At 35.6% G+C, this 18,898-nt stretch overlaps 1 protein-coding gene across 1 annotated transcript in view; it reads left to right on the top strand.

Annotated features, from left to right (window-relative positions):
- DHX58 (DExH-box helicase 58) overlaps positions 1 to 18,081 on the top strand; it is a 140,071-nt gene extending 121,990 nt beyond the window's left edge. The window contains exons 12-13 of the mRNA XM_053698982.1: positions 464 to 557; positions 16,743 to 18,081. Of these exons, the coding sequence (XP_053554957.1) occupies positions 464 to 557; positions 16,743 to 16,928 (280 nt within the window). The 3' untranslated portion in view covers positions 16,929 to 18,081. The remainder of the gene's footprint in view (positions 1 to 463; positions 558 to 16,742) is intronic.
- The last annotated feature ends 817 nt before the right edge of the window (positions 18,082 to 18,898 follow it).

Here is an 18,898-nt window from a genome sequence, read left to right as displayed (position 1 = left end):
TCTAACACTATGAGAAGGGATAATTAATTCACATCTTTACTGAGGATCTAGCAATGTCTTACTATGTATATTACATAATTTAATTGGGCTACCCCTCCGCCTTGTTAGGAATGGGAGCTACAAAGCTATATACTGTATTTCTAACATTAGACCCAGGTATAATAAGTATACCAAGGACTTTGAAGTTTATTTGATGATACCACCATAACACATGTCAATGCAATGTTGCTTCATTGAAACTATATTTTGTACTTCTCTCCCTGGAATATATAGACAGTATTCACTTGATGTATATGTGCTCTCAATCGGTATATTTTGCTTTTCTCAATAAAAAAGAATTTAAAAAAAAATTATATATCTCTCACAGAGCTAAGCTGAAGAACAGACTAATTTTGCAATAGACAAAATAGTTTTTGGATCCCAGACTAGACAACTAAAACACACATTTTCTTGTCTTCTACAGAATTTATTACAAAGTGTCTGATGTGCCTGTTCATATTGATAAACAGATGGAGGACTGGGTGCCAGGAGGGCGAATCAGTTGCCACTGTGGCCAGGTGAGTGAAATTTGCCAAGGGAAGCATTTCTAATAATGAAAAACAAGTCAACTGTAGAAGTTAAAAATTTTTATTGGACCACCAAGAAGAGTCACTGTTACTAGATGAGCTGCTGGCCTTCAGAAACCGTCAGTTCTTGTTGTCAGACATCTTGCATAAAATTAATGTACAGTGAATATTACACACATACATAGATATACAAACACAATCCATCTAAATATACTGTACCATGCTATATTTACAATCATATCTTAGCAGTTAAACTGATTGTAAAGTTTCTTTAATTACTGCACAGTATATACAAATAGTCTGCAAAATAGAGGCACTTTCATTCATTGCATTTTTCTAAGATGCTTTATTGGTAAAATATTTGCCATTTTTTTAAGATAAACATACCGCCGTTCCTCCACCCACTTCTGATCCTTCATCTAGCTGAGCGATAATGAATCCGGCTACATCCAATCATTGCGTGGCCCACATGGTGTCGATGCAGACTACAGGGAGTGCAGAATTATTAGGCAAGTTGTATTTTTGAGGATTAATTTTATTATTGAACAACAACCATGTTCTCAATGAACCCAAAAAACTCATTAATATCAAAGCTGAATAGTTTTGGAAGTAGTTTTTAGTTTGTTTTTAGTTATAGCTATTTTAGGGGGATATCTGTGTGTGCAGGTGACTATTACTGTGCATAATTATTAGGCAACTTAACAAAAAACAAATATATACCCATTTCAATTATTTATTTTTACCAGTGAAACCAATATAACATCTCAACATTCACAAATATACATTTCTGACATTCAAAAACAAAACAAAAACAAATCAGTGACCAATATAGCCACCTTTCTTTGCAAGGACACTCAAAAGCCTGTCATCCATGGATTCTGTCAGTGTTTTGATCTGTTCACCATCAACATTGCGTGCAGCAGCAACCACAGCCTCCCAGACACTGTTTAGAGAGGTGTACTGTATTCCCTCCTTGTAAATCTCACATTTGATGATGGACCACAGGTTCTCAATAGGGTTCAGATCAGGTGAACAAGGAGGCCATGTCATTAGATTTTCTTCTTTTATACCCTTTCTTGCCAGCCACGCTGTGGAGTACTTGGACGCGTGTGATGGAGCATTGTCCTGCATGAAAATCATGTTTTTCTTGAAGGATGCAGACTTCTTCCTGTACCACTGCTTGAAGAAGGTGTCTTCCAGAAACTAGCAGTAGGACTGGGAGTTGAGCTTGACTCCATCCTCAACCCGAAAAGGCCCCACAAGCTCATCTTTGATTATACCAGCCCAAACCAGTACTCCACCTCCACCTTGCTGGCGTCTGAGTCGGACTGGAGCTCTCTGCCCTTTACCAATCCAGCCACGGGCCCATCCATCTGGCCCATCAAGACTCACTCTCATTTCATCAGTCCATAAAACCTTAGAAAAATCAGTCTTGAGATATTTCTTGGCCCAGTCTTGACGTTTCAGCTTGTGTGTCTTGTTCAGTGGTGGTCGTCTTTCAGCCTTTCTTACCTTGGCCATGTCTCTGAGTATTGCACACCTTGTGCTTTTGGGCACTCCAGTGATGTTGCAGCTCTGAAATATGGCCAAACTGGTGGCAAGTGGCATCTTGGCAGCTGCACGCTTGACTTTTCTCAGTTCATGGGCAGTTATTTTGCGCCTTGGTTTTTCCACACGCTTCTTGCGACCCTGTTGACTATTTTGAATGAAACGCTTGATTGTTCGATGATCACGCTTCAGAAGCTTTGCAATTTTAAGAGTGCTGCATCCCTCTGCAAGATATCTCACTATTTTTGACTTTTCTGAGCCTGTCAAGTCCTTCTTTTGACTCATTTTGCCAAAGGAAAGGAAGTTGCCTAATAATTATGCACACCTGATATAGGGTGTTGATGTCATTAGACCACACCCCTTCTCATTACAGAGATGCACATCACCTAATATGCTTAATTGGTAGTAGGCTTTCGAGCCTATACAGCTTGGAGTAAGACAACATGCATAAAGAGGATGATGTGGTCAAAATACTCATTTGCCTAATAATTCTGCACTCCCTGTATTTGTACAATCACTTTAAAATCTTTCATGCTCTGTTATATTAAGATGTTTCACTAATAAGAGAATTAAACATGGTTAGGTTGATCATACACACATTTTTATGACCATAACACTTTCTCAGTTATAAAAATATCAAGTTAGTCTTAGCCCATCAATGCAATCAATTTTGCATATATGTCTATATTTTTAATACTCTATAAACATGTTTCTATCAATGTTTCTATCAAGTTTCTTTTCCCTCTGATATTAAGGTGCACAGTAGAAACAGTAATAATACTACAATGTGCATGCAAAAACTCAGTGAAATTCATATCTAGAATACAAAATTAACTTTCTAGCAAACTCCATTATGGGAGACATCTTGCAACTTGCAGGCTCTTTTTTTTATTTTTTAGAGAATTCCCTGAGGGCAGCTCTTGTGAGTGTCAGAGTCAGAGAAAAACTTTCCCAAAGGACTGGACAATTTTTAGCATTTTCCTATCACTCTGTTTAAACAGAAATAGAGCTTTTGTTTTTTTATTAACCAATGAAAACTATATATATATATGTTTAAAGTAGATAACCCAAGCTATTGACCTAGGCCCATTTTGGTATATTTAATGCCCCTATTTGACTGCCAAATATGATCATATCAAACAAATTAACTTTTTTGCAAACTTTGGATTTCTCACTGAAATTATTTGCACACAGCTACAGCAGTCATAAGACAAATTGTAAAAGCTTCTCTGGTATCCCCTTTGTTCTGAAAAAAACACAGATGCATGGCTTTGCCATTGTTTTTTGGCAATTAGAAGCTAATGGCAGCTGCACAACACACTTCTGAAATTCCTGGTAGTCGTCGTGAGCGTGTTCATCTCAGGTGGAGAAAATCAGAGGACCAGACCAGGGGCGCGATCAAATATACGGCGCAGGTTTCGGCGCAAGTGTGGGAACCCGCGCCGCCCGTAATTTCACCTCTCACATCGGGGTATTACATATACTGCGCCGTTAGATGGTAAACTGGCGTAAGTAGGACAAACTGGCGATCTTCTGAAATGTGCGCAAATACACATTTTAGTCGTCGCAAGTAACTTACGCCAGTATTTTGTCCACGGAAAGTGTAAAAAAAGAGTAGTTTTATGCAAATTAGGCTAACACTCGTAAAAATGAACCGCGATTTCAAATAAATGCGACACGTAATTATGCTATTCAAAATTCATATATAAACCCATATATAAACAGATGAAGGTAATACAATTATGATTTCCCATTGTTCTCTCCTCCAAGTATTGTTGATTGTTTTGAGAAGAAATTTAAAGTAAATAAGCAAGTATATGTCCACAATGTGATAAAGTACCTACAAGCTCAATCCATTTGATTATGTTTTGGCTTCAAACTATTTCAAATACACAAATAAACCTTAAAAAACAATATCATAGTATACTGTCCCTTTAACCTTCAGATGCTGCTTAAATGTGTGTGTTTGTTAAGGCTTCCAGGGAGTTACGTTGCTTTTTTAGTCAGTGCAAGGGTTGCTGCACCTGCAATTTGTGGCAAGATGAGAATGGAATAGATTTTCTGAATTCTGCGCGCGTAAGTCCTTATGCTGTATATTGGATACCAAATTGCGCGTCTGTTCTATGTTAGTCTATGGTTAAAAAAAATATGTCCGAAGGGTGAAATATACGCGCGTAACTTGTATGCTACGCCATATATGTAATACCAAAATCTCGTAAAATCTGGCTTTTGCGGGCGACGCTGCATATGTAATGGAGGCCCAGGTACTCGGCAAACAAAGGCAGACCTCAGGAGAGGCGATCTTTATTACACTATTGTAATAGGGTCACTTAGCAAAAATTAGCAAAGTGTGACTGACACATTTCATAATCATACGTTTTATACCCTTATAGTTCCTTACAAAGCAGAGAGCTAATTGGCTAATAAGTTTTACATGGTTATGTGGTTGCTAACAGAAACAGTTGCTTTATGCTAAAATAAGCAAGATATGCTTTTAGGTTCTTGCCAAATGTTAATTGGGTTGATAAGCTTATACTGGACAGAAAGGTCTTGAATTTCAGATCTTTAGCAAATACTGAAAGAAAAACAAAGACAGAACTAAGAAATATGTCTGTGTAACTTATTAGGCAAGAAGTGACTTACTGAAAAGTACAGACAGATACATACAGTACAGACAGATGCATAGCAGTATGTAGGATAAGGAAGAATAGACAGCTGCAGTGTTCAGAAAATAGTTGTTTAAACAGAAAAAGATAACCGAAAATATGCACAAAATAAGCAGCTCATTACACAGTGAAGTGGTTAATCCATGGGCATAGGAACCAAACTCTGGGGGGATAGAAATGTTAAATGAGAGAGAGAGAGAATGAGAGAGAGAGAATGAGAGAGAGAGAATGAGAGAATTAATTGTAGCGGTAGTTTGTGCTCCTGCTTTCGTGATAAGTCCGCTAGAAGTAAGCTTTTGTGCTTGTCGGGTAGCACGCATATTAGTTGAAAATAAAACGTTGTGTAGAGAAGAAGCACAGTGACTAGTCCCTAGAAGGCATCCATATCCTGCCCTGGTGAAACGCCAGATATTTAATACATTGTTGCATATTTGTATGCAGCAATCTTTCCTGCAAGACATATATTTATGTTAGCCCTGTGCACAGTGTGTAACCTGATCTCAGAGGGCATAAGCGAAGGAGGTTGCTATTCTAAAACAAAGCAGCCTTTCTAAGAAGTTTTAAGTTTATTTAAAGGGACAGTATACACCAATTTTCATATAACTGCATGTAATAGACACTACTATAAACAATAATATGCAGATAGTGAAATAAAAATCCAGTATAAATCCGTTTAATAACTTACCTAGAAGCTTCCGTTTAGCTCTGCTGAAAAGATTAGCTGGAACACCCACTGAAAGTGGTTGTATAGCAAAAAAAAGCACTCCCCCCCCTCCCCCTTCCTCTGCATATGAAATGACTCTGTGCACAAACAGGAGCAAGCTGGAGTAGGTATACATCAGTATACTTTAAAACTTTGGGGCTTGGTTAGGAGTCTGGAAATCAGCGCAATGTTATTTAAAAATAAGCAAAATCTATACAATAAAAAAAAAACAACTATAGGCTATATTTAATTAGGACATAAAATAGGAAAAACAGTCAGCACAGTAGCCATTCCTTGTGTGGTTGCATTAGGAGAGAGCCAGAGGTTTAACTGTTGCACATAAAGAGAGTATGTAGCAGCAGGATAATAACTAGTATGTCTAGTTATTTGGGTGGGCTCCTGTTAAATCACTTTCCTGGGCTACATAGCAGCCTGTTCCAGGCAGAGGAAGGACCCTCTGGCAGAGCTACCTAGTCTGGGTAGCCAGAGTCTGCCACAGGGTGGGACCCTGAATACTGGTGCTATCGGGCATCCAGGGGTAGCTACAGGCTGTGGTCACTTGCCAGCTACATAGCTGCAGTCGGCAGGTAGGAAGCAGGACCCGTTTGGTGGAGCTACCCAGTCGGGGAAGCTGGGGTATCCGTCACAGGTACATTAGCAGTTATTAACCATGAACTCACAGAGTAATATCTCTGCCTCTACTTTTCAGTTCTCTCTCTAATGTTCAACTGCTTTCTCTGATGTTCAAATCTCTCTATGCAAATCAGATGTGTCTATGCTGCTCAACTCTCTCTTTGCTCACAAGCAGCCTGTCACCACTACCAATCAGACACAACCAAAAAATATGTGCAGACTTCTCCTGCCTCATAAACATGTCCACCACCGCCACATGCAGGGACCTGTAGTTCCCCAGCTGCAGATATTGCATGTCATAGCGCTACAATGGGCATAAAAATAATACCTATGGGTGCATCAGACTCATCTATACTATAATCGCGTTTGTAGCGCATCCCTCGTGGTTGGCAGTTGCGCACACATCCTCAAAGGAATGTTGGCAGCGCAAGGCCAAAATAATTCAACTGGATGCAGTGAAGCTGCATCCAGGTGGATTCTGAAAATGGCAGGGTGGTGAAAGAATCCACCTTTCAGCACCCGGGATGATTCTTTCACCACCCTGACATTTTCGGAATCCACCGGGATGCAGCAAAGGAAAACGGAGCATTACAAAAAAAAACAACTAACCGCCTGCATTAAGTATTTAAAAAAAAAACAGTTGTAATATATATATATATATATATATATATATATATATATATATATATATATATATATATATATATATATATATATATATATATAATGTGCATACTGACACTTTAAATAATTTAGCATTTAGCCGTATGTATCAAAAGGAAGTGTATGTATAAGTGTCAGTTTGTACATGATTTATATAACTGCTTATTATTTCAGTGTCAGTGTGTACATTATCTATACAGTAACTATGCATTGTTACAGTATAAATGTGTGGGCAGAGTTGCGGAAATTGCCGATCGCATCTTCCGAAAATATTTAACGGGCATAGGAATTTACATAGACGTCAGTGTCAATCAAACACTGCACGTTTGTGGAAAGCCACGCCTCTCGCTTGCGGCAAATCTTGTGTGTCTCTCGCAACTAACCACGCCCCTTGCGCCATTTAGTCAGTTCAAATATTACGTTTTTAGATTATCTGACGCAGTTAGGAAAAAAATGTCTGTGAGGAAAGTTGTTGTAGAGAGAGATCACTTTTTTAATAGCGGAATATCGTCTTTTGTTTAATTATTTAGCATTATTAGCTATTCCTACCTAAAAGCTTTTAGAAAAGTTATAGAGAAGCCTGATGTTTTTTATTTTTAACAGCTTTTATCAAAGCTTTAGTTGTGATAAAAAAAAAAGATTGGACATTTCACCTCAAAAGCTTTTTTGAAAGCTAAAGAAAAGGAAGCTAATTAATTTTATAAAGCTTTTTTTAAAGCTATAGTACTTGGAAAAAGAATAATTACAAAATAGTCTGTTGCTACATAAGTAGCTCAGTTAAATAAAATATATATTTTATATATATATATATATATATATATATATATATATATATATATATATATATATATATATATATATATAAAGTATACTCTTTATTTATAAGGTATAGTATTTAAAAATAATAATAATAATAATAATAATATTTAGAAAAGTAGTTTTCTCAAATTGGCTGATATTTCAACAGTAGTTTAATTAATATAAGAAAGACATAGCAAATAGGTGTTGCTACATCTGTAGCTTATTTATATTATATAGAGATTTATATAATTATTTAAAAAAATATAATATATTATGGACAGTAGTCTGTCCAAATAGGTCCTCCAAATATATCTTTAGATTACATATATATTTATTCAATATATTTAGGAAATCAGTTAATCAAAATAAGGTGTTTCTACACCTGTAGCTTAATATATATATATATATATATATATATATATATATATATATATATATATATATATATATATATATATATATATATATATATATATATATATATAGATAAAAGCAGCATTGCTAAATACAATGTTGCTATATCTGTACCTTTATCACATAAATAAATATTGGTGCTACTGCACTGCACTGGAAAAAAAAAGGAGCGTTAGATCCGCAAGTTTTTACCGACAAAACTTGTAATCTAGCCGTCTGTCTTTTTTTAAGATGACGAATCATGGGACTTTACTCTTCATGAAGCTGCAAGTGAAATGATGCCTTGACTGCTTAGAGAGCTTTTTGCTCATATTTGTGCTTTAGCATCTCCACCAAATGCTAAAGAGCTTTTTGAAAAGTACAAAGAAAAACTCATACACTCTGGTCACACACCAGAGTGTCAAATTTGTTTAAATTATGCACTTAGAGATATTCAGGATATCTTAATTGTTAATGGCAAAAATTGTCAGGATTTTGATTTACCAAACCCACCTAACAATTTACCAGAAAATCCCTGAGACCTCTATGATGCCTCTTTTGAAAGTTATACTGGAGTCCAAATGAAGGCATCTTTTAATGACCTTTAAAGAGAAAGCTTTGAACAAGTCATTGCTGCATCAGAAAATGACACTTTACCACAAAGGTGTTATTTCCTTGATGGTCCTGGTGGTAGTGGTAAAACCTACCTATACAAGACTTTGTTGAGGACATTTATAGGAAATAGTGAGGTAGCATTACCAGTTGCTTCAACAGGTATTGTGGCAAATTTACACACAAAAGAAATATATCAGCGCTAATAGACTGAAATACTCAAACCACCTGTACTGTTTCTATAAAATCAATCTAAGCAACAGCAAATACAGAATTTCATAAGCACACAAAAATATAACATAACAATAAAATGGTTATATCACATATACAGTCAAAATATACACAATTACCAACATAACGAAAAATTCTAACCTAGAGTCCAAATGTACTTCAATAAAAGAGTCCCAAATGAGATTAAGGAGATTCCAAGTCCTAAAAAGGATTCTAGGTGCACTCAAGCAGATGCCGCTTCTTTTTGGTGATAATTCTTGTAATCACCAGAGTAGAAAACAGGACTAGAGCGAAAGAGTACAAAAAGCGCAAAAAGACTTGTTATTTATTGTAGCAGCACATAAATAAAATAAACATAAAAACTTACATTCAAGTAAGCACAATAAATCACCAAATCCGTTGACAGCGGCAGTCTAAGTCCCGATCCTCAGGCAGAATTGTCCAGATTTCAAATGGACCGCCGAACAAGCCAGCGTCTGATGTCACTGCAGAAATCAGGAACCGGAGCGTCCCCCTTCAGGTCTATACCTCTTAGACCGCTAGTACTGTCAGTGTGGGAAGAGCACAAATTGCGATATTCCTACGCGTTTCGTCCGGATCCCGGCCGGACTTCTTCAAGGGCTTAATGAAAATAGTTCAGATTGAATGCTTGAAGCAGCGTTAAGCTTTCATTTTATACCATAGAGGAAATGCGCCCTCTAATGACATATTGGTGAATAACATTTAAAAAATAATAAATAACAATAAATGCATACAAAAACAGAACATTTTGAAAAACAATACATTTAAAAACGGAACAATTTGAATGCCTAAAAAATGATGATAATAAAATACATAACCTTTTAAATTCATGCATAAAAAAATCTATACATATCCTAAAAACTTACAAACAATGAGTTGAGGTATTAAAATCAAATTCATCTATCTAAATGGTCAGTTCAAATTCATCCAGTTATAATCCAATACTCCAATTCAATTCATCTGGAAAACTAATGTATATTTAAGAACTTTTACATTAATATAGCAAACTAAATATCCTAATATTTATCAAATAATGTCCATATGTGTGTACACATATAGATAAATATATATTTTCTGTTATGTATTTCTCTTTAAAAATAATAAATGAATAAATCTACTAGATATTAGAACCATATTGCTACACATACCTAAAGCAAATTACAGACATTACTATATGCACTTAAAACACTAAAATACTGAAATACTGAAATACTCAAATCTGAACCTAAACCTAAAAATCACATATATGCGGCAAGATCCAAATCGACATTTAAACCTCTAGGGGCCAGACTACCAATTTTGTATATCCAATAGGTCTCCTGCTGTCTCAAAGCCAGGAGCCTATTATGAATATTAGGAGGGATCCAATCTATCACTTTTACCTTAAAGGAAGATAAATTACAATTATGCATATCTGAGAAGTGAATAGGGATGCTGTGTTTAATTGATTTCTCTTTCTTGGCCATTTTAATATTATATAGGTGCTCATTAGTTGTGGTTCTTATTTTTCTTTTAGTGCGCCCTACATAAAAAAGACCACAACCACAATTGATGAGATACACCACAAATGTAGAATCACATGTGGCTCTACAATTGATAGTAAAATTCTGAGTGCCATCCCAATTGGTAAAAGTGGATGAATTATCAACATGGCTACACATATTACAAACTGCTTTCAAGCACCTAAAGGTTACCTTTTTAACAGTTAACCAATTACGTGCATTGTCCACTAATGGTGTTGGGTCCTTAAGCTTACTTGGGGCCAATATATTTTTCATATTCTTACCTTTTTTGAAAAGGACTTGAGGTTTATCTGATAATAAATTACCCAGTATGGGGTCAGTTTTTAAAACTTTTTGTATAGTAGTAGCTCCTTCATTGTATCTGGTAATAAACTTAGGAGTGTCAGAAGTTGCACTATCCTTTACTTTAAAAGGTTTAATTTGGTTTAACAGTTCATATCTAGTCACACTCAAGGCCCTATCTTTAGCTGTTTCTAATAACTCTTTTTTGTATCCCTTATCAGAGAATTTTTTGTCTAGAATCGCAGCCTCAGACAAAAAATTGGACATATGGGTACAGTTTTTACGCATTCGTAAATATTGACCATACGGAACATTTGAAACTCAACTCTTTTTATGACCACTTGTTGCATCTATATAGCTGTTTTTCTCAGTCGGTTTCCTAAAATTAGTAGTCGCTATCTGATTATTTTCATCCACATATAGGAGAAGATCCAAGAATTCTATTTTAGTATTAGACATATTTGCAGTAAAAACAAGATTATAACTATTTCCATTCATGAAATTAATGAAATTACCAATATCTGCCTTTTCTCCTTGCCATAAAATCAACACATCATCGATATAGCGATGAAATTTGATAATGTTTTTGTAAAACGGGTTATTGCACCATATATAGTTATTTTCAAAATCATTGACATACAAGTTCGCATAAGAGGGTGCAAAGGTTGTCCCCATTGCCGTCCCCTTTATTTGTCTGTAATATTTTTTATCAAAGAGAAAATAATTATGCTCAAGGATAAACATAATGGAGTCAATGATAAAATCTATGTGATCTTTAGGTATATTCCATCTCATTAGTTCATTCAGGATAGCCTTACTACCTTGTTTGTAGGGATACAGGTATATAAAGAAGTCACAAATAAAAATGCAAATTCTTCATTCGTTATAACCATTCTATGCAAAGCAAAGGATAGAATGGTTATAACAAATGAAGAATTTGCATTTTTATTTGTGGCATCCCCCAAAATTGCTTGATTTTATCACTTGCCTAAGGTCCATAAGGACTCTACTAATCCCCCAGGTAGGCCCATAGTCTCTGGTATAGATTCACTTAGTAATCATCTATCTCAATATGTGGACTACTATTTACAGCCCATTGTACAGAAAACTAGGGCCTACCTGAGGGATAGTACACAGGTTATTACTAATTTTGAGGGGGTACCTTGGAAAGATGATTACTGTTTTGTCACATGTGATGTGACTTCTTTATATACCTGTATCCCACACAAACAAGGTAGTAAGGCTATCTTGAATGAACTAATGAGATGGAATATACCTAAAGATCACATAGATTTTATCATTGACTCCATTATGTTTATCCTTAAGCATAATTATTTTCTCTTTGAGAAAAAATATTACAGACAAATAAAGGGGACGGCAATGGGGACAACCTTTGCGCCCTCTTATGCGAACTTGTATGTCAATGATTTTGAAAATAACTATATATGGTGCAATAACCCGTTTTACAAAAACATTATCAAATTTCATCGCTATATTGATGATGTGTTGATTTTATGGCAAGGAAAAAAGGCAGATATTGGTAATTTCATTAATTTCATGAATGGAAATAGTTATAATCTTGTTTTTACTGCAAATATATCTAATACTAAAATAGAATTCTTGGATCTTCTCCTATATGTGGATGAAAATAATCAGATAGCGACTACTAATTTTAGGAAACCGACTAAGAAAAACAGCTATATAGATGCAACAAGTGGTCATAAGAAGAGTTGGGTTTCAAATGTTCCGTATGGTCAATATTTACGAATGCGTAAAAACTGTACCCATATGTCCAATTTTTTGTCTGAGGCTGCGATTCTAGACAAAAAAATTTCTGATAAGGGATACAAAAAAGAGTTATTAGAAACAGCTAAAGATAGGGCCTTGAGTGTGACTAGATATGACCTGTTAAACCAAATTAAACCTTTTAAGGTAAAGGATAGTGCAACTTCTGACACTCCTAGGTTTATTACCAGATACAATGAAGGAGCTACTACTATACAAAAAGTTCTTAAAAAACATTGGGTCATTTTAAAAACTGACCCCATACTGGGTAATTTATTATCAGATAAACCTCAGGTCCTTTTCAAAAAAGGTAAGAATATGAAAAATATATTGGCCCCCAAGTAAGTTTAAGGACCCAACACCATTAGTGGACAATGCACATAATTGGTTAACTGTTAAAAAGGGAACCTTTAGGTGCTTGAAAGCAGTTTGTAATATGTGTAGCCATGTTGATAATTCATCCACTTTTACCAACTGGGATGGCACTCAGAATTTTACTATCAATTGTAGAGCCACATGTGATTCTACATTTGTGGTGTATCTCATCAATTGTGGTTGTGGTCTTTTTTATGTAGGGCGCACTAAAAGAAAAATAAGAACCACAACTAATGAGCACCTATATAATATTAAAATGGCCAAGAAAGAGAAATCAATTAAACACAGCATCCCTATTCACTTCTCAGATATGCATAATTGTAATTTATCTTCCTTTAAGGTAAAAGTGATAGATTGGATCCCTCCTAATATTCATAATAGGCTCCTGGCTTTGAGACAGCAGGAGACCTATTGGATATACAAAATTGGTAGTCTGGCCCCTAGAGGTTTAAATGTCGATTTGGATCTTGCCGCATATATGGGATTTTTAGGTTTAGGTTCAGATTTGAGTATTTAAGTATTTTAGTGTTTTAAGTGCATATAGTAATGTCTGTAATTTGCTTTAGGTATATGTAGCAATATGGTTCTAATATCTAGTAGATTTATTCATTTATTATTTTTAAAGAGAAATACATAACAGAAAATATATATTTATCTATATGTGTACACACATATGGACATTATTTGATAAATATTAGGATATTTAGTTTGCTATATTAAAGGGACAGTAAACCTTAAAAATAATGTTATATAATTCTGCAGCTGGCCCGACCGCGCCATAAGACTAAGTGCAGCTCGCTCCTGTCACAGGAGCGAGCTGCACTTAGTCTTATGGAGCGGTCGGGCCGGGCTGTGACTATAGAGCTGGCCCAATGCGCTGAGGAAATATAACAGACCCGCTCAGCAGAGAGCAGAGAGCGGGTCTGTGAAACAGCGCTTTCTTTTAAAAATGAATAGGGGAAATTACGTTTAAATAATATTTGGCTAATATAGTGTTATATAATTCTGCACTATGTGCAGAATTATATAACATTATTTTAAGGTTTACTGTCCCTTTAATGTAAAAGTTCTTAAATATACATTAGTTTTCCAGATGAATTGAATTGGAGTTATTATAACTGGATGAATTTGAACTGACCATTTAGATAGATGAATTTGATTTTAATACCTCAACTCATTGTTTTTAAGTTTTTAGGATATGTATAGATGTTTTTTATGCATGAATTTAAAAGGTTATTATGTATTTTATTATCATCATTTTTTAGGCATTCAAATTGTTCCGTTTTTAAATGTATTGTTTTTCAAAATGTTCTGTGTTTGTATGCATTTATTGTTATTTATTATTTTTTAAATGTTATTCACCAATATGTCATTAGAGGGCGCATTTCCCCTATGGTATAAAATGAAAGCTTAACGCTGCTTCAAGCATTCAATCTGAACTATTTTCATTAAGCCCTTGAAGAAGTCCGGCCGGGATCCGGATGAAACGCGTAGGGATATCACAATTTGTGCTCTTCCCACACTGACAGTACTAGCGGTCTAAGAGGTATAGACCTGAAGGGGGATGCTCCGGTTCCTGATTTCTGCAGTGACGTCAGACGCCGACTTGTTCGGCGGTCCATTTGAAATCTGGACAATTCTGCCTGAGGATCGGGACTTAGACTGCCGCTGTCAATGGATTTGGTGATTTATTGTGCTTACTTGAATGTAAGTTTTTATGTTTATTTTATTTATGTGCTGCTACAATAAATAACTCAAGTCTTTTTGCGCTTTTTGTACTCTTTCGCTCTAATTGTGGCAAATTTGCTTGAAGGTGGACAAACATACCACTCACAGTTTAAGTTGCCAGTTCCTTTGTTGGATACTTCAACCTCTTCCATGAGGCAAACCTCTAATGATGCGCAAATGATCCGTACTGCAAAGATTATTATTTGGGATGAATCTACCATGTCTTCCAGTGATGCACTCGCCAAACTCCTTCAAGAGTTGATGAATAACCACAAACCTTTTGGAGGAAAAACAATTCTGCTCGGAAGTGATTTCAGACAAACTCTTCCTGTTGTTGCACACTGAAGTAGATCAGCTATAGTTGAAGCCAGCGTAAAATTCAATCTACTCTGGCATATGTTTAAGGTTTTGAAGCTGACAAATAATGTAAGATCTGTTGATCCTGAGTTTAGCTCTTGGCTTTTAAAGCTTGGAGATGGATTACTGACGAACGAGCATGGCTTTCATGAAGATGTATTTGAAATTCCATCTCAAATGATCTTCATAGACTCCATTATAAAGGAGATTTTTGGTGAAGAGTTTAAAGATTCTGATGCTTTTAAATTTGCAAAAATGGCCATTTTATGTCCAAAAAATACTGATGTTGACAAGATCAATGAAGAAGTTCTTAGTTTGTTAGAAGATGAAACCTCTACTTATTTAAGCACTGATTCCATTGATGATGAATCACAGGAAGACAGGGATAATTACCCAGTTGAGTTTTTAAATGAACTCCTTCTGGAATGCCAGTTCATAAACTCAATCTTAAAATTGGTAGTATTATTATGCTTTTGCGTAACCTTAACACCAAAAGAGGTCTTTGTAATGGTACCAGATTAATTGTGAAAGCTTTGCGTCAAAATTTAATTATTGCTCAAGTATTAACAGGTACAGCTGAAGGGCAAAATGTCTTTTTTTCCTTGAATAGACTTAGCCCCAAGTAATACAGAACTTCCTTTTGTATTGCGAAGAAGACAATTTCCCGTTAAATTTGCTTTTGCTATGACCATTAACAAGTCTCAAGGTCAAACTTTAGATAGAGTTGGCATCTATTTGCCTGAGCCTGTTTTCAGTCATGGACAGCTATATGTAGCTTTCTTTCGGGTAAAAAGCTCTTCAGATGTCAAAGTTAAAGTCATAGACGGACAAGAACAAGGCTACCTATTAACTGGAAGGGATGACTGTTTTACTAAAAATGTTGTTTACAAAGAAATATACCCAAAGTAGACATAATTTGAAGAGCAGAAATTCTGGATATATTTAGGACAGTAGTCCGTCTAAATAGGGTGTCACTACAACTGTAGCTTATATATTTAAAATAAGTGTGACCAAATAGGGTGTTACTATACCTGTACAGTAGTTTATTATATATTTAAAATAATTTTTATATATTTAGGACAGCAGTCCATAAAAATATAGTATTGCTACACTTGTAAGTTAAATATTTATATCAAAGCAAACTTACAAAATAGGGTGTTGCTACATCTGTAGCTTAAAAAATAAATAGATTGCCCTCTAGGCAGGCTTATCACCTAGAATATTATAACTAAATCATATAAGTAAACAGTCATGATAAAATCTGGGACATTTTGTAATCCCTTCAAAAAGCTCTGGGGACACAGGGACAGTGAGTTAAAAAAATGGAACAATCCCGTTAAAAATGTGATGTCTGGTCACCCTAATATAGGTTTCTCTCCTTCACATCTAGAACCCTGCATAGTAGGATAATAAGCTATCAAGCTTAACTGCACCTTTTTAAAATTCTTTGAGGAAACTTGCAGTACTGATAAGATGTCTTACATAATCTCTTTAGACCAGATAGCTTTACATAATCAGACCCTTGGGGCTCAATGATCAAAAACTAACCAGCATAGATAGAAATCATACTAAACCTTTGGGATTTTTTTAGACCTTTTAGTGTAATGTAGGTGTCTCCAGACTCCAGAATCCTGCCTACCAAGATAAACAACTCTCAAGCTAAAAGTTGCCTTTCTAAAATTATTGAAGGGGTATCGCACTACTGACAAGACATTTTAAATCATCTCTTCAGGCCATAAAACTTTAGAGAATCTAGCCCTTGACATCCTGGTATATTTTTAATTGAAAGCTATATTTACAAAACATCCTGCTATTCAAACACAGAAGTATTAATCCATTATCTTCCTCTCTTCAGGTATGGGGCTTTGAAATGATCTACAAGGCGGTGAAGCTCCCTATTATATCTATCAAGAACTTTGTGGTGGAAACTCCTGAATCCAAGAAGCCCTATGGGAAGTGGAAGGATGTCCCATTCAGTGTGGAGGAATTTGACTACCAAGAATACTGCTTACTAACAATACCCGACTTGTTGGACAATTGAAGAGATCTACCAATGTGTGACCTCTGTATAGGCCATGCAGACTAAATCAGTGCTGATTAGTACAAGTTGGACATTACCATGGCAGAAGAATGTAAAATCATCTCCTTGTCTTTGTTTCTTCAGCTTCTTCACTTTTCACAGTGTTTTGTGGGGAAAAAATGCACTTTTGTCAGACAGAAATCTAACTCCTTTGAGTATTACTGTCCACGATGTAGCTGGGAATTAATCCTATTATTGTGCTAAACTACACATGCCATCATCTTGTTTGCCTACTGCTTTATTATACTTTATTCCAAGAGCTAATACAGAACCACCAAACTGTATGAAGGACCAGTTGCTGATCTGAAGTTTACATAAAGAGAGTTCAAGAAGAGTGAGCGTGAATATTTTCCCTTTACTAACTCACCTAATACCACCAATAGAAGATATTTCCCTGAAAATAATTGTCCAACTTCAGCAAAATCAACTAATGGTACAAATTTTGTGCTAGTTACAGTGGTGACATCCATTCTCCTGTCTGCTTGGTCAGCTATAGTTTTGTTCATGACCACAAATCCTGGATTTGAAGTTTATAGTAATTATGAATAAATGGCCATCTCTCATGGTTTTTTTTTTATACAAAACATGTATTGAAGGACCTTCATAGCATTACAGGCTTGCCAACTGGTGCACTGTTAGTATGTAATCTTCTAAGTGTTATGCGTGTGTTCTACGTATATGGTTTTAAAGATCAGGCAACAAATATGACCTTGCTGCACTGGAATCATTGTGGGTTTAGGAGGTTTTAAAGCCAGTTTTGAGGACCTGTATGAGGGCACTTACCTCCTCTTACCAACCTTGCACATGCTTATGATTAAGTTACCTTATACTGTTTTACATTCATAATCATCTAGAAATTTACAACAGATGTACTAGAAAAGGGTAGCAGATAAATATATGCTGCAGGATTCTCAAATGTGTTTATTTAGGACTACATATTGTTCAAGTGTGATTGTTAATTTTTGTTTACTTTTTTTTACCCATGATAATTGTAGTAAATTTATTTTAAACAGGGTGTTTTCCTTCTGTAGTCTTTTAGCATTATCTGATGTGTACTTATGTATAAATTATAATTGGAATATTATAAAAAACAAATAAAATGTATTAATTTGAACTCTATTTGCAATGATAAGATTTGTATACAACTCTGAAAGACTCTTAAATATGAAAAATACATTCAATATGAACCAAACAAGTCTGAAAAATGTGCCACACATGTTGTGTAAACATGTTTTGAAAATATCCCACTCCACACTACTGAGATCTGTATTCCTTGGTGACGTGCTCGGAATGTTCAAAGCCAGCAAACCCTATACTTTCATATATGGAAGGCACATTGCCACTTGTCTGTACAACGAAGGTCAATCCACTTTTTTAGAACATTTCACCCATGGTCCAATGATAAAAGGATTGTCTCGCCAGTCTTGCATCCATGGGTCCGACAATATTTTATAAAAAAAAGTGGACTGAGCCTCTCTGTCCTGACTAGTGGTGATGTACCGTCCATAGGAAACAATAAGGGGTCTAAGGCAAAAATCCGCCAACATCACCAGTGACCTCACATCTTGGCAGTGGGGAGGGGTGGTGTATTCAAAGCCTTTTTAAAAACATAGACTGTGTGTTCAATAAATATAAAAATGGTTCAAATAATACATATGTACAGTTTCACTGTACATTCAGTAGATTTCTTACAATTTAAAATCTCGCCACTGAAAAACTTATGAGACTGATAAGGGTGAAAAGGTGCACCTAAGAGGGAGGATAGTCCTTTTAACCCCTTTGTTACTGGGCACCAACAGAAGATTGTTACAGAGAGTGACACAGACAGTGTCACTCTCTGTAACAATCTGCAATCTGGCTTCATGTGGTAAGGGAGCATTATCAGTTCTTCCTTACCATATGAAGGCAGATGCCTTCTGCCCCCTGGTTGA

The sequence above is a fragment of the Bombina bombina genome, chromosome 1 (assembly GCF_027579735.1).
Source record: "Bombina bombina isolate aBomBom1 chromosome 1, aBomBom1.pri, whole genome shotgun sequence".
NCBI classification, from domain to species: Eukaryota; Metazoa; Chordata; class Amphibia; order Anura; family Bombinatoridae; genus Bombina; species Bombina bombina.
Note: the sequence above shows the minus strand (reverse complement) of the source record. Positions and strands in the feature narration are given on the sequence as shown.